Genomic DNA, 23031 nt, shown 5'->3' with positions numbered 1-23031 from the left:
AAGTCAGTTCATCAAGCTGATTCAAGGTCCTGACTGTAGAAACCTGCAAAGCCAAGTCATGTTCTCAGAGCCCTGAGTACAAAAGACATCACGGTGACATCAGCCCAAGCGCTAACATCTGTGTTTCAGGCAACACACAGAAAGACAAAGCTCTGTAGGGCTTTAAAATAGCCATGCACAGACTTGATGCACCTTTGGTCTTCCCAGAAAAAAAAATAGGTAGGTAGGTAGGTAGGTAGGTAGATAGATAGATAGATAATTAGGTAGGTAGGTAGGTAGATAGATAGATAGATAATTAGGTAGGTAGGTAGGTAGATAGATAGATAGATAATTAGGTAGGTAGGTAGATAGATAGATAGATAGATAGATAGATAATTAGGTAGGTAGGTAGATAGATAGATAGATAGATAGATAATTAGGTAGGTAGATAGATAGATAGATGATAGATAATTAGGTAGGTAGGTAGATAGATAGATAGATAATTAGGTAGGTAGGTAGATAGATAGATGATAGATAATTAGGTAGGTAGGTAGATAGATAGATAGATAGATAATTAGGTAGGTAGGTAGGTAGATAGATAGATAGATAATTAGGTAGGTAGGTAGGTAGATAGATAGATAGATAGATGATAGATAATTAGTTAGGTAGGTAGGTAGGTAGATAGATAGATGATAGATAATTAGGTAGGTAGGTAGGTAGATAGATAGATAGGTAGATAGATAGACAGATAGATAAGTAGGTAGGTAGGTAGATAGGTAGGTAGGTAGAGACAGAGAGACGATAGAGAGAGAGATAAAGAGATGAGAGATAGAGAGATAAATAGAGAGACAGAAAGTCACTCTGGCCAAACTGAAGGCTAAGAAAGAAGTTCTTGCCCACCTGAAGATGCATCTGGTATAAAATAACGTCCTGGGAGAAGCCACTGAAGAAGACAGGCTGGAGAACACAGAGAATGAAGGGGCAGGAACCAGGAGCACCAAAGCCGGACCATGGCTTGGGCAGCCCTGTGAGAAGAAACACATCCTTTTTGAGGTTTCTTTCTCTACTTATCATGGAGATACTAAATAGATTGGGATGGATGGTTTGGGAAGGCCCCCACTGCTGGAGATCTTTGAGAAGAGGCTGAAGGTACCTGTCAGCACACAGAGCTGATCTCACCCAGAGCAAAGCACAGGAGCCATCTGGATCGCTGTGTCCAGCCCTCTGAGGTTTAGTTCTGATGGTCAATGGGTCATCCACACCACCTGCCACGCTGGGACACAAAACACCTCCCAACATCACACCTAATGAACAGATGAACACACCAGGAGTGTTTCAAATGCCCTCAAGTTGCGCCAGGGGAGGTTGAGGTTGGATCTGGGAACAATTTCTTCCCCAAAGGGCTGTGGGGCATTGGAACAGGCTGCCCAGAGCAGTGCTGGAGTCACCAGCCCTGGAGGGTTGGACAGACGGACATGAGGTTCTCAGGACATGGGGCAGGGACAGGGGTTGGGGAATGGTTGGACTCCAGCTTGAGGGGCTTTTCCAACCAAAACGCCCAGAGAGCAGCAGCTTGCGAAGGAGCACACACACCCCACCCTGTGCCCTCCCCGCAGTAATGGAGGGGGTGCAGGGCTCCTTCAGCACCCTGGAGCCTCCGCAACCAGCCCATATTCAGCCATACAGCCCATCACACCGTTTCTGAGCTCCCTGAGCGACTCCACCGACAGCATCAGCAGCTTCACGCCTACTGAGGAAACGACGGGGCCGCCCCTCTTTATATAAGCAGGTCTCCTTAATATTCAATGAGAAGGCGTGGTCAACGCGGGGCGGGGCTGACGCCGCTCAGCGCTCATTAATATGAAGCGCGGGGAGGCCACGCCCCCTCATGAATTATGTGTGTGGTGGGCGGGGCCGCGCGCCCCGACGCTCTGTCCCTTCAAAGTGTGAGAAGATGGCGGCGGCGGGCCTGGGCGGCCGGGCCGCGCTGCCGGCGCGGCGGGGGCGGCGGCGGCGTGGGCGGGCCGGGGCGGCGGCGGAGGAGGACGACGAGGCGGTGCTGCTGGAGTGCCCGGTGTGCCGGCAGGCGCTGGTGGAGGCGGTGACGCCGCCCTGCCGCCACTCGCTCTGCCTCGCCTGCTTCCAGCGGTGCCTGCAGGGCCCGGGCCTCTACTGCCCGCTCTGCCGCAGCCGCCTCTCCACCTGGGCCCGCCGCCAGCAGGCCCGCGCCGAGCCCGCCGCGACGACGGCCGCCGGAGGAGGCGGGGAGCAGCGGCCGCCGGACCAAGGTGCGGCGGCGGCGGCGGCGGCAGCGACGGGCGCCTCCCCATCCCCCCCTCCCGGTTCCAACCGGCGGCCTGAGGGGAATGGGAGGGGGGGGCAGGGGGTCGCGCGGGGGGCTCGGCCCTGAGGGGCGTGGCCAGCGGCGGGTTCAACCCTGAGGGGGCGTGGCCAGAGGGGGCTCCGCCCCTAAGTGGGCGTGGTCAGCTGTGCGCTGAGTTTGCGGGGGCTCAGCCGCTATTATGGGGTTGGGGCGGGGTGTGATCTCACCCTCAATTACAGTGTTGGGCGATGGGTTTTGGGGGGACGCGTGTTTCCCCACTCCCACTCAACATCTGTTGCACACACCGAGTGCACTCAAGCTCCCCTCGCCAATGGGAAGAGGGGAGGTCACCATCCTGCTGCCCCCCAATCCATAGAGCACCGGAGTGGTGCGAAGGGCAGGTTTTAACAGAACACCCCTCCCGGGGCAGCTCTGGCCTCTGCTTCACCCCAAAATGGCGAGCGGATGATGATTTTGATACTAACGTTGCCCAAAAAGCTGATGGTGGTGGCGGTGCCACCCGTCTGGATGGCTGGTAAAAGTCAGGCTGGTTTGTGCCGCGGTGGGAGGCCAAAGCTCCTGTGCCGTGGCAAATCCTGCTCCCTTGTCAACACACAGAAAAAAGCCCCGTCGTTCCCGAGTTCACGGCTTTTTGTCACGCGTTTCCTCCCCGTCTCGAAACCCAACAGCCTTCCCCGACTCCTAGAAAACTATTTCCTTTTGAATAAATCCTCATTTGAGCCGGCGACGCTGGTTTTTCCCGAGGTGCCACGCGAGATGCCCATTTCACCGCTGTCAAAACTCCCAGCACGCCGAGATCTTCCGCGGCGTGTGTTGGTTGGAGCCCCGCAGAGCAGCCGAGGCTTTAAGCAAGGCTTAAATGTCCTTTTAGCCAGCCAGGCATGCCTTAACCATCCCTTTTCCAGCGTGTTACTGGTCTCCTGGTTCATGCTTGAGTCAGCGCCCTCTAATTTGCTAGGGGGAAAAAATTGGCAGGATGAGCTTAAACGGCTTAAATGGGTGGTTTGAACTCACCCCGCTGACCTTTGCTGGGAGGGAGCTGGGAAGTTTCCGCGCAGGAGGATTTGCTGAATGGATGAACAGACGGGCTGGCCGGAGGGAGCTGGGAGCGGATCCTCCTCCCTGAGCCAGCCGGAGGAGGGACAACAAAAATTCCCTGAGTCGATCTCCGCTCCGAGGTACTTGTGTCAATTGTGCTTAAATAGGCGCGGCTTGGTCCAGGCTGGCTTGGGTGAGAATATCCAGCCATGCTGCTGGAATGTTTATAGAATCACAGATGGTTTGGGGTGGAGGGACCTTCCCAGCTCCCCCAGTGCCACCCCTGCCATGAGCAGGGACATCTTCACCAGCTCAGGTTGCTCAGAGCCCCGTCCAGCCTGGCCTGGGATGTCTCCAGGGATGGTTCATCCACCACCTCTCTGGCCAACCTGGGCCAGTACACAGTGCCTTGGTGGGTGGTTTTGCAAGAAAAATTAACTTTAATTCTCTGCTTGTCTTGATTTGTCTGAGGTGGGTGTGTTTTGCAGCAAGGTGATCAAGTTAGTTGTAATTTTCCGCCTGCCCAAACTTCCTAAAGCTCTGGAAATGTTGCAAAGAGAATCGTGGGGTGTCTGAGAGGTGCCCCCCAAACGCGGACAGACACCTGCACTCCAGTGCCGCCTTGTAGTCTTGATTACAGCTTTGTCACGGGCACTCTGAATTGAGCTGGACTAATCCGTATTTGCCCGTACTGTGATTGCGGGTCATACCATAGACCTCGCCACGGTAAAATCGCGCTTAAAGGGGTTGATTTAGCAGTCGATGAGGTGAGAGAAAGTGAGATAAGCTAAAACGATCTGTAATCTTGAATGGCATTCCTAGTCTAGGCTCAGGCTTGTCCTTAAGCAGCGCTGGGCGGCTGTGTCGGGCTAAAAGCTGTGAAGGTATTTGACCACTTATGTTGTATGTTGGGCTTAATAGTGTGGAAATCAAAGTTGATTGACCTGTGACAAATTGTGACCTGCTACGTGCAGAGAGGGAGCTGTGGATGGGGTTTATTTTGACATTAGTGAGGCTTATTGAAGAACCACAGCAAGGCTGAGCTTGGCAGGAACCTCTGGAGATCCAACCGCTCCTCAAAGCAGGGTCAACCTCTCCTATGATCTTCATGGCCCTTTGGTGGTCAAGATAAACAACATCCATGGCTCTTTGCTCACCCACTGAGCCAGGCACCTCATCCCAGATGACTGCTGCATTGGATAAGCGTGCTTTCCTGTTCATACATCCATGCTGACCACCTCCCAAGCACCTTCTTCTCCTCCTTCATGGGTCTGGAAATGCTTTTCCAGGAGTTGTTGTTCCTTGGGATTCCTGAAGCTGGTCTTAGAATCACAGAAGGGTTTGGGTGTGAAGGACCTTCCAGCTCGCCCAGTTCCCCCCGTGCCATGAGCAGGGACATCTTCAACAGCTCAGGTTGCTCAGAGCCCCGTCCAGCCTGGCCTGGGATGTCTCCAGGGATGGTTCAGCCACCACCTCTCTGGCCAACCTGGGCCAGGCTCTCACCACCCTCAGGGCAACAATTTCTTCCTCATGTCTGGCCTGAATCTCCCCTCCTTTAGTTTCAAACCATCACCCCTTGTCCTATGGCAACAGGCCCTGCTCAAAAGTCTGTCCCCATCTTTCTTCTCGGCCCCTTTTAAGTCCAGAAAGGCTGCACTAAGGTCTCTGTGGAGCTTCTCTTCTCCAGCTGAACACCCCAACTCTCTCAGCCTGTCCTCCCAACAGAGCTGCTCCAGCCTTGTGACCATCTATGTGGCCTTCTCTGGACCTGCTGTCACCATAAAGACTGAGGAAAGGAGGCATTGAACATCTCAGCCTTTTCCGTGCCCTTTAGCATCAGGTATCCCCCTGACCCAGCAGCAGAACCACATTTTCCTTTTGGTGCTGATGTCCTTGTAGAAGGCTTTCTTGTCCATCACGTCCATTTGCTTTCCACACTTTTGACTCTTGTCTCCTGTACAACCACACTGACACCCTCTTGAAGCCCTGGGGGGACATTATCATAGAATCATAGAATAGTTTGGGTTGGAAGGGACCTTCAAAGGTCATCTAGTCCAACCACAATGTCTGTCAATGTCTATAGATCTGTGAGAGGTGGCAGTAAGGGCAGCAGAAGCAGGTTCTTCTCAGTGGTGCCCAATGACAGGACAGGGGACAATGGGCACAAACTGAAACACAAGAAGTTTCGCTTTCCATAAGAAAAAACCATTTTACTGGGAGAGCGCTGGAGCCTGGCACGGGTTGCCCAGGGAGGTTGTGGAGTCTCCATCCTCAGAGGTGTTCAAAACCCAACTGGACATGGACTTGGCCAGGTTTCTTCTGGTGACCCTGCTTGAGCAGATGAGTTTGGTCTCCAGAGGTCTTTGCCAACCTCAACCATTCTGTTACCAAACAGTGAAGAAGCTGATGTATTTCATTAAATCGCTCGAAATCTTCAAAATCTTAAAAAACTACCTGGGACGACCTTTTGATGTACCTTGACCATAACAGCTTAAATTGGCTAATTAATAATGGTTTCAAGTCTCAATTTTTGTCATTCACTTTGAGATTCATAGGTCCCACGTCCCCTCTGCCTCCTCTCCAACTATCTTGAAGCACTTGGCAAAGCATCCTAGATGTTGGTGTAAAACCAGATTTTGAGCTCGAGGTGTAATACTGGCTGTGAGGCTTCGCTAAGTATGATTTTTTACATTCAAACAGTTGCCTGGTGAAAGTCTTGGAAGGCAGATAGGTGCAGCAGATGGGAGGCTTGTGTTTGAGGATTCAGCCAGCCAAGAAGAAGAAGAAAGAACAAACATATTCACGGTGAGGTGCTCAGCCTGATTTGTAAGAAAATAAGCACGTTCACATTTCTCCCAAGGAAGATGGAACAGCCTAAGAATGAAGACAAAAGGATGTTGTGGAAAAGGAGAAGCAGATGAGTTTGTGGCTGTATCTTCTCCCACATCGGAAGAAATTGTTGTCCCTCCGAGTGGTGAATAATGAGTAGATTATTCTTACCTTGTCTTAGTCCCCATGTCCGGTTTGCTGGACCACAGATGCAGGGCAGGAAAATGGGGCTGGCGATGCCGCGTGTTGTCGTACCCATATGTGACAGCCCAAAATCTTCCTACAGCTCCAACCCTACTGATTCTTTCACTTATGAAAATTTACAGATTTGTGGCCAGAAGGTTCTAAGTTTTAATTTCTTGTTTCCACAAATGCCCTGATGCCAAAGTATATCTATGTATATATATATATATGAAATTTTCCATTGGCATATCTTAACGTAATTTAATTAACACCCTTTTAGAAGAACTAGAGCAGCTACTCTTGTTGGGAAACTGTTTCCAAAACTCTCCATCGTCAGAAAACTTCTAACTTGTTGGTTTGTGTTTTGAAAACATTAAGATCTCATCTTCATCTTCAAGTATCAACACAAACTGCTGGAAGTTAAAATGAAAAGAACAGTGAGAACCTCAAGATTTTGATCATCCCTGCCAGGAATAGAGGAGGGAGCTACAGAGTTTGCTGGGGACGAGGAGGATTTGATTTGATTTTTGAGCTTTGATTCACTGGATGGCATCGGTTTATTGAAACCCAGGAGCCTCTGAACAACACAAGGGGAACCAAAGTGTTTCTGAATCAAGTTCAACTTCTTTTTATTCAACTGAATCCATCACCAGATGCGTGTTTCTGAATCTTTCGCGGGTAAATATAAAATCTGGTGGCCGGGAGCGTGGATTAACGGTGTAACACACACGTCTGCACACGAACGTTGAATGTGGATGGAGTCGTTCAAGGCTACGAGTCTCTAATAAAGACAAGCAGCCTTAAATAATTAGAGGATGTTTTGGCCTCTCTGCTAGTGTAGAAATCAGTTGTTTTTATCCGAGATTGAGGACAATAGGATGAAGCTCTCGTCTGCCAACACAAAAGAGCAGGATGTCGGTTTTGACGCCGCCGCTGCGACTGTTTCGGTGCCATCGCCCTGTTTGGAAGGAGCCAACATTCCCGACGACCTTTCTGAGTCACCTTTGTTCAGAAACCATTTCTGTAGACACACAGCAAGCTGCAAAAATCAAGTAAAGGCCATTTTTTCCATCATTTTACGCATTCCCGCTGTTCTCCTAGGCCATAGCATGCATCAAAGCAGCCGAGTAGACTTATAGTATTTATATTTGATCACATAAGGATCGCAGGTGATGCTCTGGTCACCTTTTCTTCCTCCCTAGCTGCATCCCAGTGCGAGGACGGGTCTGGTTCCATTTGCACAGCTCTAACCCAGAAACTACAACGGGATGTTTTAAGCATCAATATCCAGTTGTGCAAACATTTATGTTTTCATCTCTTCTACGCGGAGTTAGAAATTTGGGGTCTCTGTCTTATGACCCATCCATAAAATCTATAATGGTTGCATAAATATGCTCTATATAAAGACGCTATACATAAAAATGTGTCTACCTGATGTTAGACCAATAGCTAAACCAGCACAACTTTAAAGATAAATGTTGTTCCGTTATTTAAATTCTATTCTGGCTTGCCGAACGCACATAAGCAATGAAACCAGTTGATGTGGCTTCTCTTTATCGCTGCGTGTTTCCCTCGGCTTAGCTCCTGCGCGTTTATTACCCTGAGGGGGGAAAAATGAGACCACACCTGGAATCTTGTGTCCAGTTGTGGCCCCTCAGTTCCAGCAGGACAGAGAACTGCTGCAGAGAGTCCAGCGCAGCCACCAAGATGCTGAAGGGAGTGGAGCATCTCCCGTGTGAGGAAAGGCTGAGGGAGCTGGGGCTCTGGAGCTGGACAAGAGGACACTGAGGGGTGACTCATTCCTGGGGATCAATATGGAAAGGGGGAGTGTCAGGAGGATGGAGCCAGGCTCTTCTCAGTGACAACCAGTGATAGGACAAGGGGCAATGGGTACAAACTGGAACACAGGAGGTTACACTTAAATATGAGAAGCAACTTGTTCCTGGTGAGGGTGTCAGAGCCTGGCCCAGGCTGCCCAGGGGGTTGTGGAGTCTCCTTCTGTGCAGACATTCCAACCCGCCTGGACACCTTCCTGTGTAACCTCATCTGGGTGTTCCTGCTCCATGGGGGGACTGCACTGGATGAGCTTTCCAGGTCCCTTCAACCTCTGACATTCTGTGATTCTGTGAAATATTCAATGATTTGTTCAGCTCCGGCGTTCCCTCTCCGCAGCTCCTCGGAAGCTCCCGAGTCTGCGCTCACTGATGGGGATGGACTGAAATTACGCGGCTTTTCTCTAAGAACTTTTATAATTGAACTAGTGGGAGGTCTGATGGGTGAAAACAGGATTTTGTGGGGGTTTAAACAGGACGTTTTGGCACCGGGGCTGTGACGTATCCCCAGGGAGGAGGCAAACGCTGCCGTGAACCTGATGCCCGCGGGGCAGTCGGTCTGTTTGATTTCCTTACCCCACCATGAACTTTTTCAGTTCATGCCGACATGTTTGAGTAATAAAAACACTCCCTCAACAAAACGTGTGCGATGGATCTGCCAGGTTATATCCCTTAATTTTAGCGAGCTGGAAAGAGTAAATACAGCGGGTATTTCCTTCTTGTTCATACCTGTTTCATCCCAAAGTTCGGGATGATGAGCGATGCTGGATACGAGCTGAGCCAAGACGGTTGTTCAGGGCTTATTGTTTTATTCCGCTTGTTCCTTTTTCCATCCGGGCTCGTCCGACTGTACCACAACTTGCCCAGACTTGTGCTGCACAGAAGCGAGCGGGAGCTCGACAGGATGAAAATAGAAAGAGTCGCTTGGGGAGTAACAAACTCCGGCAACGGAGGTTAAACTAGAACCCGGTGCCAAGAAGCTTTTTGGTTTCTGGATTCCCGAGGGGGACGGGAGGAAATGGGAGCAGGATGGGGAATTCCTGCCGGACAGAACGGCCCGTCCGCTCCCAAATAGCGAGCTGAGAACCTTAGGGTTCTGCGCACTGCAGAGCAATGGTTAGATTTCTCAAAGAGAAGCGCGACTTGAAAGAGTTCGGTTGGGGGTTCATTCTATTACTGCATGGGGGAAATACAGCAAACCGAATGCTGCTGAACTTCTCTCCAGGTGTTTGTATCGGTTCACCAAGCAAACTGTCAGGATTCTTCTCTCCTTGAAGAAATGTAATGGAGAGAATAGCAGGAGGGCTGGATCCAGCTGGGAACCTGCGCAGAGGCCCAACCGAGCATAGAAAACCATAGACTTTTATATCTTTACAAACCATTCACACTATGGTTCAGTCCAATAGCAAAATTTCACTTTGGGGTCTTCTTGCTTCTCGTTGGATCTTTTCCTCTGATTCCACGTGGGCCTTTGTTTTGTTCAGCTGTTGACGTTGTTTCTGGTCCATGGCCTTAAAGGTGCTGTTTTGTCTGGATAAGTCCTTTCTTAGCAAAGTGCAAAATAGGCCTTATCTTAAAATTGTTCAGTGTAGTTTGTAGTTGCTTTTGGTAAATATGAGCAGACCTTTACAGCTTAAAATTTTAGCAAATCCAGGAAGCAAAGAGTATATTAAAAATCATACAGCCTTTTATCTCTAAATAATTCATTATATTTAGTGTGCATCTACTTAAGCTAAATGATTAATATTAAACTTAAATTGGGCTCATCCACTGACCTGTGAGTGGTAAAACCATTGCCACACAGCTCGCTTATTTAGCAGGGGGAGCTCAAAGTGGCTCATCCAGGCTGTCGTATTTATAGAATGAAGCGGTTGACTCGTATTCCAATTGCATACAGTAGGAAAAGTCTGCACGATGCTCCCCGTGCCCACAAGTTATTGGGGTTCGGTTCTTGTTCTGCTTCCTATGGGTCTCCTGGAAGGATTTCTTGGCCCCACTGCAGCTCAGGCCTTTCCCTCCTCTGGAACCTGAACCAAATTGCTGCTGGTTCGGCTGGGAGGGTTGAGCGCACCCGCCACACTGTGGGATGGCAAATGGAAGAGTAAAAATGTTATTTATATAGAAAATAATATTCTCAAGATGATGGTTTCTACAGCAGGGTGTGGATTCGGGGTGTTGCTGCTCTCAGCCCGCGTTTCCTGGGTGTCTGGCTGGAGCAGACTCATTAAGCCTGGTTTAATTTCTAGGACTGAGACTTCCTGTGACATCTCGGGGCTGTAACTTACCATCTGTGTTTACGTCCTAAATACTCCCCCGATGGCTCGTCGAGAGCTCTTGAGAATCTCCAGAGAAACTCTAGAAGTGCACAATGGTGTTATTAATACTTGGCCGCCCTCCTCCGAGTGTTTCTGTGTGTTAAACAGAGCTTTGATAGCAGTATCGTCCCATAAATATACGTGCTGGAAAAAATGCTACATAACCTCTCGTGCAGTCCCTGGAGAACTTGCCCATTTTGGGAAATAATGGACAACTCTGATCCTCATACACTAAAATGTATTTCCTTCTGTTTTTTATTTCCCCTTCTCTTTGCAGACTTTATATTCAGAGCACCCATTAAACTAAGCAAACCAGGGGAACTCCTAGAAGAATACGAAAGCCAGCTAAGGAAGGTACGGTATTCGGCGTAATCGTGAGGTTTCTTCCAGAATAAACTGGATTTCCTGCAGAAATGCCATCATGTCCATCGATAGATTTAATCAGTGTTCAGAGCCTTGATCTCTGGGATGCTGGTTTGTCTTTTTTCGTGCTGATTAGTTGACCTGCTGGGGAAAAGGAACCTTTTCTTTTCATAGTTGAAGTATTTTCTTTGGGTTTTCACTCAACAACTGTAGAAAGCTGATATCTAAATAGAAATAAAATAAACTTGTGCACTGGGTGGTGCTAAGTAGGAAAAGATTGTTGAAATTATATTTAAGGTAAATAACTAGTCTGGGAAATGCAGATATGTGAGGAGACAATTAAAAGATGTGGAAGGGTCTTCTCTGCTGCCTGTGTTTAGTGCAGTGCCTCAGGGGGCAGTGCTGGGGCCGCTGTTATTCAATATATTCATCAATGACTTGGATGAGGGAATAGAGTGACTGTCAGCAAGTTTGCTGGTGACACCAAGCTGGGAGGAGTGGCTGACACGCCAGAGGCTGTGCTGCCATCAGAGACCTGGACAGGCTGAGAGTTGGACGGGGAGAAATGTAATGAACTAGAACAAGGGCAAGTGCAGAGTCTTGGATCTGGGCAGGAACAACCCCAGGATCCAGTGTAAGTTGGGGAACGAGCTGTTGGAGAGCAGTGTAGGGGAAAGGGACCTGGGGGTCCTTGGGACAGCAGGGTGAGCATGAGCCAGCACTGGGCCCTTGTGGCCAGGAAGCCAATGGTACCTGGGGTGGGTTAGAAGGGGGTGGTCAGTAGGTCAGAGAGGTTCTCCTGCCCCTCTGCTCTGCCCTGGGGAGACCACACCTGGAATCTTGTGTCCAGTTGTGGCCCCTCAGTTCCAGCAGGACAGGGAACTGCTGGAGAGAGTCCAGCACAGCCACGAAGATGCTGAAGGGAGTGGAGCATCTCCCGTGTGAGGAAAGGCTGAGGGAGCTGGGGCTCTGGAGCTGGACAAGAGGACACTGAGGGGGGACTCATTCATGTTGACAGATATATAAAGGGTGAGTGTCAGGAGGATGGAGCCAGGCTCTTCTCAGTGACAACCAGTGATAGGACAAGGGGTAATGGGTTCAAACTGGAACACAAAAGGTTCCACTTAAATTTGAGAAGCAACTTGTTCCTGGTGAGGGTGGCAGAGCCTGGCCCAGGCTGCCCAGGGGGGTTGTGGAGTCTCCTTCTCTGCAGACATTCCAACCCGCCTGGACACCTTCCTGTGTAACCTCATCTGGGTGTTCCTGCTCCATGGGGGGATTGCACTGGATGAGCTTTCCAGGTCCCTTCAACCCCTGACATTCTGGGATTCTGTGATTCTGTGAATTAAAAGTGTCACCAATGGGCAGTGTTACTATGGATTATTAGGGTTTGTCCCCTTTAACTGGTCTTAAGAAATGCAAACACATCTCTGGTCGAGGTGTCTTCCATGTACTTTGCGCATAAAGTCTTGCGATTTGTGGCATTTTTAGCAACATTTGTTGAGAAATGGTTTGGGCAGTGATATAAGTCTTAAACGCACAGAAATCTTATTCATATAAAAACCTAGTTTATTAATTAAATGTGCATCACTGTATTTGGCCATTTATATTTTTTTCACTATAACCTTCATGAGGATACTCAAGGTATTGTTGGCGTAAAGAAATAAAGCTTTTTATATAGATATTAACCATAAACCTCGCTAGGGTTTTATAGATTTGCCTGTAATAGTGAGCAGAAGACTTTCCATGATGATATTGGAGCAAATTCCTGCTGGCCTTGTCGCTTGACATCTTCAATCCGGAATTTCCCTTGAACTCCTTGGTGTCTCCAAACTGATGCAAAACTGCTTCTTCTGGAAGGATGAAACCATCTTTTCTCCCGTGATCCATAAAATAATGTATAGGAGCATCGCATCCATGCAGGACAAAGCAGGGATTTGTCGCCATTTGCTAATCCCGATCACTCCATTAAACCAACTTGAAGTGCAATTTATATAAAGTCCAATGAAGCGCATTTGAAGCAGCTGAAGAGGTTTTTTGCATCTACCACTTCAGGAAAAAAAGATTCCATGTGCCAACACTTCTCACTTCCCCACAAAAAGGCAATATTTTAACATACTTCTGGCATTTTGGGACATGGTTTTTATGTCATTCCTGCTCAGGCTGCTGCGTCCTTCTTTCTGCTCACTGGCAGATAAGATTTCTTGCCCATTTCGACTTAAACTCGCTGTTTATGACCCTTGTTTTAACGAGCTGGGGATTTTCTGAGTCATCACCCAAGAGAAAAGGGCGACGTGATTTTTGTTGACAACCGACGATACGCTCACGGTGTTTCCATATCCCCTAAAAAGCCTCACTCAGCCTCATTAAACCATCTTTCTATCGCAAGCCGTGTTATTGCTTATAACCACACGCAGACAGGAGGGAAACTCCTACCTGGGCATGTGCTGACATGCAGCTTTCCAGCCAGCAAACCCACATGGTTTATTGAGCAAAAAGAAGATACCAAACGTGAGCTCAGCGCATTGTTGGAAATATATGTTAGCCTTAAGCACAATCTTCCTGAAATTCTCATTTCTTACACGAATTAAGTGCACGATTGCTTGTGGAGTGTTTTTTCCTGCAGCTCTGAAAGGCTACGGACAAGTTCAAATACATTATCTGATAATCACACACCTGATGATGCTGCATCCAGGATTTCAAAGATGCTGCTCAGATAATATAAGATGCTTCTTCATGTTTCATAGCAGCTCGTTTCAGTTTCTCATCCTCACGTCCCAGTGCAATATTGCCACGTTTGTAAGTAAATCCTGCGGGAGATAATTTACATTAGGCTACTTAAAATGATTTTGATTAGTAAAAATGTCACCATTAGGATTAGCTTTTGTTTGCAGCCTGAACTCTGCACCTGAATTTCTTTTCGTATCCTGTTAATTAAGAATCCTGTTGTTGCTTTTGTCACTGTCAGCAGAGCTTGTGTTTGCACCTCCCATTAACGGTGCCGTGTCCTGGCCTAAAATCCTTAAATATTCCCATGTCTTGTTACATACGCTTGTGCCTTTAGATTTGAGAACTGAGAATTTTATAAGTTAGGCAAAAAAAGTGAAGATTTCCGTAGAGCTTATTTCCATGTGAGAAATATAGAAAGGACACAAGTGCTGGGCAGTATCTCAGCTGGCCAAAAAGAGTCATCTTTGACAGAAAGCTCAGCATGAGCCACCAGTGTGTCCAGGTGGCCAAGAAGGCCAATGGTGTCCTGTCCTGTATCCAAACCAGCGTGGTCAGCAGGACAAGGGCAGTGATCCTTCCCCTGTACTCTGCATTGGGGAGGCCACACCTGGAGTATTGTGTTCAGTTCTGGGCCCCTCAGCTCAGGAAAGAGATTGAAGTGCTGGAGGGTCCAGAGAAGAGCAACAAGACTGGGGAAGGGACTTGAACACAAGCCCTATGGGGAGAGGCTGAGGGAGCTGGGCTTGTTTAGTCTGGAGAAGAGGAGGCTTAGAGGGGAGCTCAGCACTCTCTAGAACTACCTGAAGGGCAGTTCTAGCCAGGTGGGGATTGGGCTCTTCTCCAGGCAGTCAGCAATAGGACAAGGGGCCATGGGCTTCAGCTCTGCCAGGGGAAATTGAGGCTGGAGATTAGAAAGCAATTCTGTGCAGAGAGAGTGGTCAGGCATTGGAATGGCTGCCCAGGGAGGTGCTGGACTCACCGGCCCTGGAGGTTTTTAAGCTGAGATTGGACATGGCACTTAGTGCCATGATCTAGTCAATGGGCTGGAGTTGGACCAAGGGTTGGACTGGATGATCTCTGAGGTCTTTTCCAACCCAGTCAATTCTGTGATTCTGTGATCTTTATGATAAATCTTGATGTTAACTTGTTTTTAAGATGATACTTTCAAAAGTCTCTTTAAATATTGTTCATGAAACGCGCAGCGGACTATTCGTCATGTCTGCATCGTGTGGCCGCAATCTGCATTAGTCAGACCTTGTGTCGTCATTACTGCCTGAGATTATTAATAAGTCAGGAATTCCAAGGTGATACATCTTAAAACGATTCTAAACAACAAGTCAGACAAGTCAGAAAATATTTGCTAATCACCCAAATTAGCCAATCAGGGGGAATTTTCTTGGTTTCTGCCTTCTCTCTTCATCATCTATGGGGGTTTGGGTTCAGTAGCTTTTGTGTTCTTCCCAGCCTGAAAATCACAATGTGCTTTTCGTGGAATTCATTGTGAACTCTGTTTTGTCATCCGCATGCCCATGCTTCTTATTTCCCCCCATCTTGCGGCACAGAAGGTAAATACTAAATATTTTGGAAGAATGAGTTGTTTCAACGCTGCCGTGAATTTTCCTGGAGGGTCCCACAGCAAAACTGTCCCAGAAATCGAGGGGGAAATGACATTGTGTGAGAAGAGAGGGAGTGTAACAGAGCAGCTTTTTAAACAACTGGGATATCTACACCCAAACGTGAGGGATAAACAGAATGATTTGGTTTCTTAGTGCTTGTCCCGAGCGGTGATTCATCAGCGTGGTGGAGATCTATCAATCAAAGGTCACGCTTGTTGGCCCAGAATTATGCACAGGGGTTGGGTGGAGGAAAAAGGAAGAACTGGGTGTATATACGTATAGAGTATTTGTGGCCTTCGTGCAAGTCTGAAGTTGAGGAAGAGGTGAGAGACAAGCTGAGGGAGAAGGGAGCCGGGCGATGTCCTGGGATGGGACTGTCTGAGGTATGTACGGCAGAGCCTGTTCCTTGGGAAAAGGGGTGGAAAGGAGGGTGGAAGCATGGAATCATAGAGTAGTTTGGGTTGAAGGGACCTTAAAGATCCCCCAGTGCCCCCCCTGCCATGACAGGGACATCTTCACCAGCTCAGGTTGCTCAGAGCCCCGTCCAGCCTGGCCTGGGATGTCTCCAGGGATGGGGCATCTACCACCTCTCTGGCCAACCTGGGCCAGGCTCTCACCACCCTCAGGGCAACAATTTCTTCCTCATGTCCGGCCTGAATCTCCCTCCTTTAGTTTAAAACCATCACCCCTTGTCCTATCACAACAGGTCCTGCTCAAAAGTCTGTCCCCATCTTTCTTTTCAGTCCCTTTAAAGGCCGCACTAAAGTCTCCCTGGAGCTTCTGTTCTCCAGGCTGATCCTGTGGTTTGGGAACAAAAGTTTCTGCAGGGAGAGCCTGGCCAGGAGGAGCTTGTGGAGACTAAAGATTGACCTTGGTTACTCAAAAGGGATGGCTACGTGGTAGATTGTGCCTTTTGGAGGGAGGGAAGGAAGGCAAATCATAGAATCACAGAATGGTTTGGGTTGAAGGGACCTTAAAGCTCCCTCAGTGCCACCCCTGCCATGAGCAGAGACATCTTCACCAGCTCAGGTTGCTCAGAGCCCCGTCCAACCTGGTCTTGAAGGTCTCAAAGTGTTTGCACTTCTCTGAAATCCACTTTTCTTATTCCCCACTCTCCATATTACTGGAGTTCCACACGCTCCAGGATGGGCAGAGGATCTGCTGGGAAGGTCCAGTAGTATATTATGTAGGTTTCAATGTGAGAATTGCTGTATCTAACCAATATAATTAATTAATGTAGTCTACATGTCCGCCAAATTGTGTCTACTGTGTTTAACTCCCATTTGAAGCCTAAAACTGAAACACTGTAGCTTGCATGATTTTATTTGTAGCGTGATTGTCTACAAATAGACAAAAGCTTTTGTCTCTATGTTAGAGGAGAGTGTGGCGGAGAAATCTTTGTCAAACCCTGGACCGTTCGCTGTTTGGCAAAGGGGAAAATATCCACGGTATTTGTGTGGAGAGCACGAACGTGAAGGCGCTGTAGGAACAAACCGGTTTTCACATTGTTGCTGCAGAGAGAAGCAGAGAAATGAAGACACGAAATTAAATGCTGTGGCCAGACTCTTGGAAAATCGCTTGTTGGCAACCAAGTGTAGGAGTTGAAAACATTTTAACCACGCCGTCTCTTTTTGTCATTATTTCCAGCTGAGAGAAGAAAAATTACAAGAAGAAAAAGCTTCCGAGGATCTGATTCACAAGTTTGTTCTCGATGACATGGAAGGAGGCAAAAGAAAAACGGAAGAACAGCAGAAAAAAGATGAATCTTTAGTGCTCAAAGTGAACCAAGAGTGTGTAAGTAAGATAGTGTTTCCTTTTCCGCACTGGCAAGGGAAACGCTGCTAAGGCTCAGTCCTGGAGCAAGAACTGGTTTTTGTAAGACCTTGACTAGCTGAGTATCCCATTCCTGCTCGTTGAGCTTCCATCCTTGGACACAGGGAGCTTTTCTAGGGTTAATTAATTGATTTTGTTGTAGCCCTTGAATACTGCGAGTGAACAGATCATAATGAGAACTGTCTTCTGAGGTTTGTGGATGTTCTTCTAGAGGTTTCTGCCCCCTTTTTACCCCCTTTACTGGTGGCCCAAGGTGCAGCTTTTCCAAACGTATCCGTTACATCTGGAGAGGTCACCGCTGTGCTTTGCGCATCCTCGGTCTTCATATCTCCACCAGTCTTCCGCAGCGTACGATACTGTAGCCCAACAGATTCTTCATGCTGAGCTTGGCCTGTTTCTCATTTCAGTCATGAAGCTCAGCAGGAAACGCATTTTAGTGTTTAAAGACTGATGGGCTGACGCATGGGTACTGAATAACATCCCGTAGTACCTTTCTTGTAGGATTTTCTCCCCGTTCCTCGATCAATAAATTAACTTTCCTTGATGACTGACAGCTATACATAGGAACTCTATATTTATTTTTGCTTTATTTATGCTTTTGGCCAAATTTCCGAGCTGTCACAGCTCCAGCGAAGGAGCCGCACGAGCAGTTGATGTCCTGTAGGTATAATCTTTTGGAATCTTGAATATCTTTGCAAGAAAGAGCTTTGTTTTCCAAGCGGTTCTTTTTGTCATGTGTGTCAGCTCACTCTCCCTTCATTGGCTTCAGTTTCCTGAACGTCTCTCGGATTCGGAGAACGAAGAACCGTTCCAGGGCAAGCAAACGCATCGCTCGGCTTTTGTTTCCAAGACCAGCGCCTACTCCTTTGCTTTCCTTTCAGGGTAAGATGCTGTGGTTTTATTTAAGCCCATTAATGTCCATTATATATGTTCTTTTGACTCTTGTTCTAAACATACCTGAGATGCTTTAAGTTAAAATGGTTGTCCCGATCTAAAATAAGTTATATTTTTAATGGAATTTTAAAACTAATTGGTAGGATGTAGCGTCTGCCTCATGACCTGTTCTAAAACCCTGGACATTAACAAATAGAGTGTTCGTCCCACGAGGCAGAAAAATCATCGCCTGTAGATTTAAGTGACAGAAATCATTAAAATATAGAATTCAGTGCGATGGACCATAGAGCGCCAGATCTTTCTCTAGCACAGATGCTCAGAGTTCCGCTTCTCAGTGAAAACCATTGCACGACGCGCTGGAATAATGAATCGCGTTTACGCTTGGGAAGCGCAGAGGTTTCCGTAGCGTCATCGTTAGCTCTGACCTCAGTTAATCACGAGGCGGAGGCGTTGTTGTGTTTATGAACACAGCCCGGGGCGCTGCGGCAGATCCAAAATTCCTGGATCCCTTTAGCCCGAGGGTGTAGGAGGAATCTCCTCCAGAGGAAAGATGCCAAGGACGCTGCCTCCCCCACAGGTATCTCCTGCCAACTCCATTGGGCTGGTTGTTCTTGCTCCCCTTTTTAACCCCTGTGCTTTTCAGGAACCTGACCAAGGTGGAAAGGAGCCGGAGCTGCAACGACACCATTCAGGAGAGATCAAAGAGCAGGCAGAGATCAGCCCCAGCCAACAAAACAAAGGTACCGGCTGCGTCTGGAAACAAAAGGTTTCGATGTATAGATGTTCTTATCTGAGGTTACACAGCGCTGGTAATCTGGTGATATGAAATAACCGTGTTTGCGGCGCTGCGGGTGCTGCGTTATCGCCATGGGGCCAATCGCTTCCTCGCAGCTCACAATAATAAACCTGACGGGTTAGAAATTACCGAGCAGAAAAGTAGACCACCGAGTTGTTCGTTAGCACTGGAGGATAATTGGAAGTTGGAAGGATACTCATCATGCTTTTGTTTTCTAATTAATTTGCTTTTCAAGGCTGAATCCCCCAGCCGATTAAAGAAAAATCTTTTAGAAGTTGAGAAAAAAATCCTTTCTCCCCCTTTTCTCTCCTTTTCTTTCTGAAACTGTTTAAACAGAGCAGAACTCACTGCTCTCCGGATCTTAGGACACTTTCTTTTGCACTTCCACACGATGGGAAGAGCTGCCCTGGTCTTGTTTCATCTTGTGTCCAGCAAACCAAGTGAATTCACCATCTGTTTTCCCCCTGTGCTGGGCACTGGGGAGGCCAAACCGCCAATCCTGGGGACAGTTTTGGGCCCCTCACACCAAGAAAGGCCTTGAGGTGCTGGAGCAAGTGGAGAGAAGGGAACGGAGCTGGTGAGGGGCTGGAGCACAAGTGTGATGGGAGTGGCTGAGGGACCTGGGGGGTTCAGCTGGAGAACAGGAGCTGAGGGGAGACCTTCTGATCTCTGAACTGCCTGAAAGGAGCTTGGAGCCAGGGGGGTCGGGCTCTGCTCCCCAGGAACAAGCGCCAGGAGCAGAGGAAACGGCCTCAAGTTGCGCCAGGGGAGGTTGAGGTAGGATGTGGGGAACAATTTCTTCCCCAAAGGGCTGTGGGGCATTGGAACAGGCTGCCCAGGGCAGTGCTGGAGTCACCAGCCCTGGAGGGTTGGACAGACGGACATGAGGTTCTCAGGACATGGGGCAGTGCCAGGGGTGGGGAACGCTTGGACTCAATGGTCTTGAGGGTCTTTTCCAACCAAAATGATTCTGTGGTATCTTCATTCACGGGTATATCAAGCCCTGCAGTGTCAGCCCTCAGGGCACAACTTAACCCATCAGCTCCGAGAAGTTCCTCAGCAGGACGCAGACTGGATATCGCTCGTTTCACAAATATCTCATTAATCCATTGTGCTAACTGCATACTGTGTGTCTTTGCATTTCATTTCCTAAATCATGCCCAGGCCCTGCTGTTTGTAACAGAAACCTTCAAGCTCTGATTTGGGCTCATTTGGGCTCACTCCCAGGGCAGTGCTGGAGTCACCATCCCTGGAGGGTTGGACAGATGGACATGAGGTTCTCAGGACATGGGGCAGTGCCAAGGGTGGGGGAGTGGTTGGACTCAATGATCTTGAGGATCTTTTCCAACCAAAATGATTCTATGCATCCATGCAGGTCCCACCCATCACCAGCACATCGACGCCGCTGGTTGGAGTTTTGTCGTCCACCCAGAACAACCGCTGCCTCTCAGCCCCAGACCTGACAGCGGAGAAGCGCCAGGTTCTCAACCCCGTTTCGTCCCTCTCGGCCCTGCACAAGCCAGAACGGTCCATCAGCCCCGAGAGCAACGACAGCATCTCGGAAGAGCTCAACCACTTCAAGCCAATCGTCTGCTCCCCGTGTACTCCTCCCAAGAGGCTCCCCGACGGCAGGGTCCTGAGCCCTCTCATTATCAAATCCACGCCGAGAAACCTAAACCGGAGCCTGCAGAAACCAACCACCTACGAGGCCAGTCCTAGAATACTGAAAAAATGGGAGCAGATATTTCAGGAGCGCCAGATCAAAAAGACTCTCTCAAAAGCGACTCTTACGTCCTTGGCTTCGGAGCCTGGGGATGACGTTTTAGTTCCTGACGTCACCATCTCCAGCACTTGCGCTAAAGAGCAGCTGCAAATTCGGGACGATCACCTTCCGCCTGACACCACAGCAGACGCTCGCCCCGAGCTGGATTTCTTCCCTTCCATCAGTGAAACCAAGTTGGGAAGGGGGAGCGAGAAGAACAGAGAGTCACAAGCCTTAACAACAGATGACAGCGCTGCCGAACCAGACACGAGATCAAATGTCACCTCCCTAAATGTGCGAGTGTCCGAAGTTGCTGACCTCAAAGTGAACACGTTCATGGACAAATCCTGTCTTGGTCTCGGCCCGAAAATGCTGAGCAGAAGACTCATGGGCGTCAGCGCAGACAACACCACGCTGGGAGTCCCCATCAAAACGTCAGGAAAAAAGCAGCTGAAATACCTGAACAACAGCGAACGGATCAACGTGCAGAACAACACCTGCAACTCCGTGGAGAACATCATCGGCGAGCAAACCCCGTCGCTGAGACGAGGCCGCAAAAGACGCTGCAAAACGAAGCACTTGGAGCACAACGGCTCCGTCAAAAGACTGCGGCACGTGGCAGGAGAGGCGGGTTTGGCTCCGGAGGATCGTTTGGTGCGGGAGGTGGAGCAGAAGCTCCAGCAGGAGGAGGAGGACAGGAGGTTGGCCCTGCACCTGCAGCGCATTTTCGACAGCGAGAACAGGACAGTGGACAGGCGGAAAGTGCGAGTCGATCGGTATCTGCTGCGCTCCAAGAGCACGCTGGGTGCCAAGTAGCGCCGCCGGACGATGTTGCCTTTGTAGAGGACAATGAGGTTTATCAAATTATCTTAGAGGAAAACTTATTTTTTTGTCATACTTCCACCCGCAGCAATTGTTTTGTTATTTTATTTTTCATTTTGGTGGGGAGATATTTGCAGGTCCAGTTCAGAGAGAAGCCAGAGTCCTTTCAGATGAACAAAAACAAGGAGAATGGGGAAAAACAAACCCGTCCAGCTTTTTTCTCTCAGAGAAGCGTCCGTCGTCCCCGTGAATACACTGCAACGCCCGTATGCGTAGCCAGGGCCGCTGGGTTGTGTGGGGTGCAGGATAAGGACCTTGTCCATTCCGTGCCTTCCCACTTAAAAAATCAACCCACGGAGAGCAAAATAGGCTTTTTCTGTCCTAAAGAGTCTCCTCTCTGCCTGCCCCGTTTGCTCCCTGGCTGTGGCGCTCAGAATGTCACTGATGGCAGCGGGTTCCAATGACCTGACTCGAGGGCCATTGGGAGGTTGATCTGTATTTCTGCTAAAAAATACCAAATAGATCCACCCGTAGTACTTACAAATGAATGTATCTCACTCTCCACACCGGCCGTACGGATCACAGGTTACTCGCTTTAAATAAAAAGCCAAATGCAGTGAAGAAAGATATAAAATAAGGATTTTTTGGCTGAAAAGCCTTATAGGAACGTGGTGTTTCTTGGGCAGCAGAGCTGTGACCTAGCTGGTCGCTGCCTCTCTTTTACTAATGTTGAAATGTAGAAAGGGAAACGCTGTCCGGGTGGTTTAGGGAAGGAGATTCTCCCTGCTGACACGTTCCTGCTGGGTTGAGAGATCTCTCGGCACAGCTAAAACCTGGTTTTACACATCCCAGAGCATCCACAGTATCACAGTATGTTTGGAATTGGAAGGGACCTGCCCCTGCTCCGAGTCGCCTGGCCTCAGCTTCAAACCACTAAAAAAGCTCAGGTGAATGATGCACTCAAATAATTCCCACTTAAAAAGGCGTGAAATCGGAAGGACCAGAGCTGGCTCAGAGCCCGGGTGCGGCGTTGTCATTTTTAATACAATTTTATCTGTTATTTCCAGTAATCGGACTCAAAAACGATCAACTCAACTTGATAGTTGAAAGCCACCTTGCAGAGTATTCACTGGGGATGCTCGGTGCTCGCTGCAGTATTAACGATCTCGCTGATAACGAGGGGTAATTTCTGCAATTTAACCGTGTCCCCACGGTTTAAACAGGTGGAGCTGATCTCAGAGAACGGTCATTGCCCAATTTCCTCGATGTAATAAATGGTTGAATTTCTCCCTCCACCTTAAATGGTTAAAAAAGAAGCCAGGAACTGGTTTTACTTTTCATTCTGTGAGGACCCTGGTGCTTTTTTCCTAATTGAACTGGATTTATTTTTTTTTTAAGGAAAAAAAGAAGAAATCTTATATTTTAATGGATAAAATTTATATATTTTAAATACTATATTTCAACAAATTGACACTTTCATTTTGAGAGATCTTATAGCGATGATGCCGTAATATATATATCTCTATCTCTGTATCTCCCTAACACACAAACTACTGGATGGTTTAAGTCGGACGTAGGGCCGGTTAGACCCGGCCTGCACTGTCCGGCCACTGCGGCTTGTGGGCCACATCTTTTCTGTGCCCTCTCCCGTGCCGCAGCCTCGTTGGGTTTCTGTTAATTAGAAGGAAATTAAAT

General features: G+C 48.5%; 1 protein-coding gene across 1 annotated transcript; it reads left to right on the top strand.

Annotated features, from left to right (window-relative positions):
- Nucleotides 1-1933: 1933 nt before the first annotated feature.
- RNF169 (ring finger protein 169) lies at nt 1934-21330 on the top strand (the record flags this gene model as incomplete). The annotated part of the gene is made up of 6 exons (XM_080350950.1): nt 1934-2267; nt 10798-10874; nt 16877-17023; nt 17832-17944; nt 18600-18696; nt 20128-21330. The coding sequence occupies 6 exons, from the start codon at nt 1934-1936 to the stop codon at nt 21328-21330; spliced, it is 1971 nt and encodes a 656-aa protein (XP_080207076.1).
- Between the last annotated feature and the right edge of the window lie 1701 nt (nt 21331-23031).

The sequence above is a fragment of the Nesoenas mayeri genome (assembly GCF_963082525.1).
Source record: "Nesoenas mayeri genome assembly, chromosome: 1".
NCBI classification, from domain to species: Eukaryota; Metazoa; Chordata; class Aves; order Columbiformes; family Columbidae; genus Nesoenas; species Nesoenas mayeri.
This window is presented reverse-complemented; position numbering and strand designations above follow the sequence as displayed.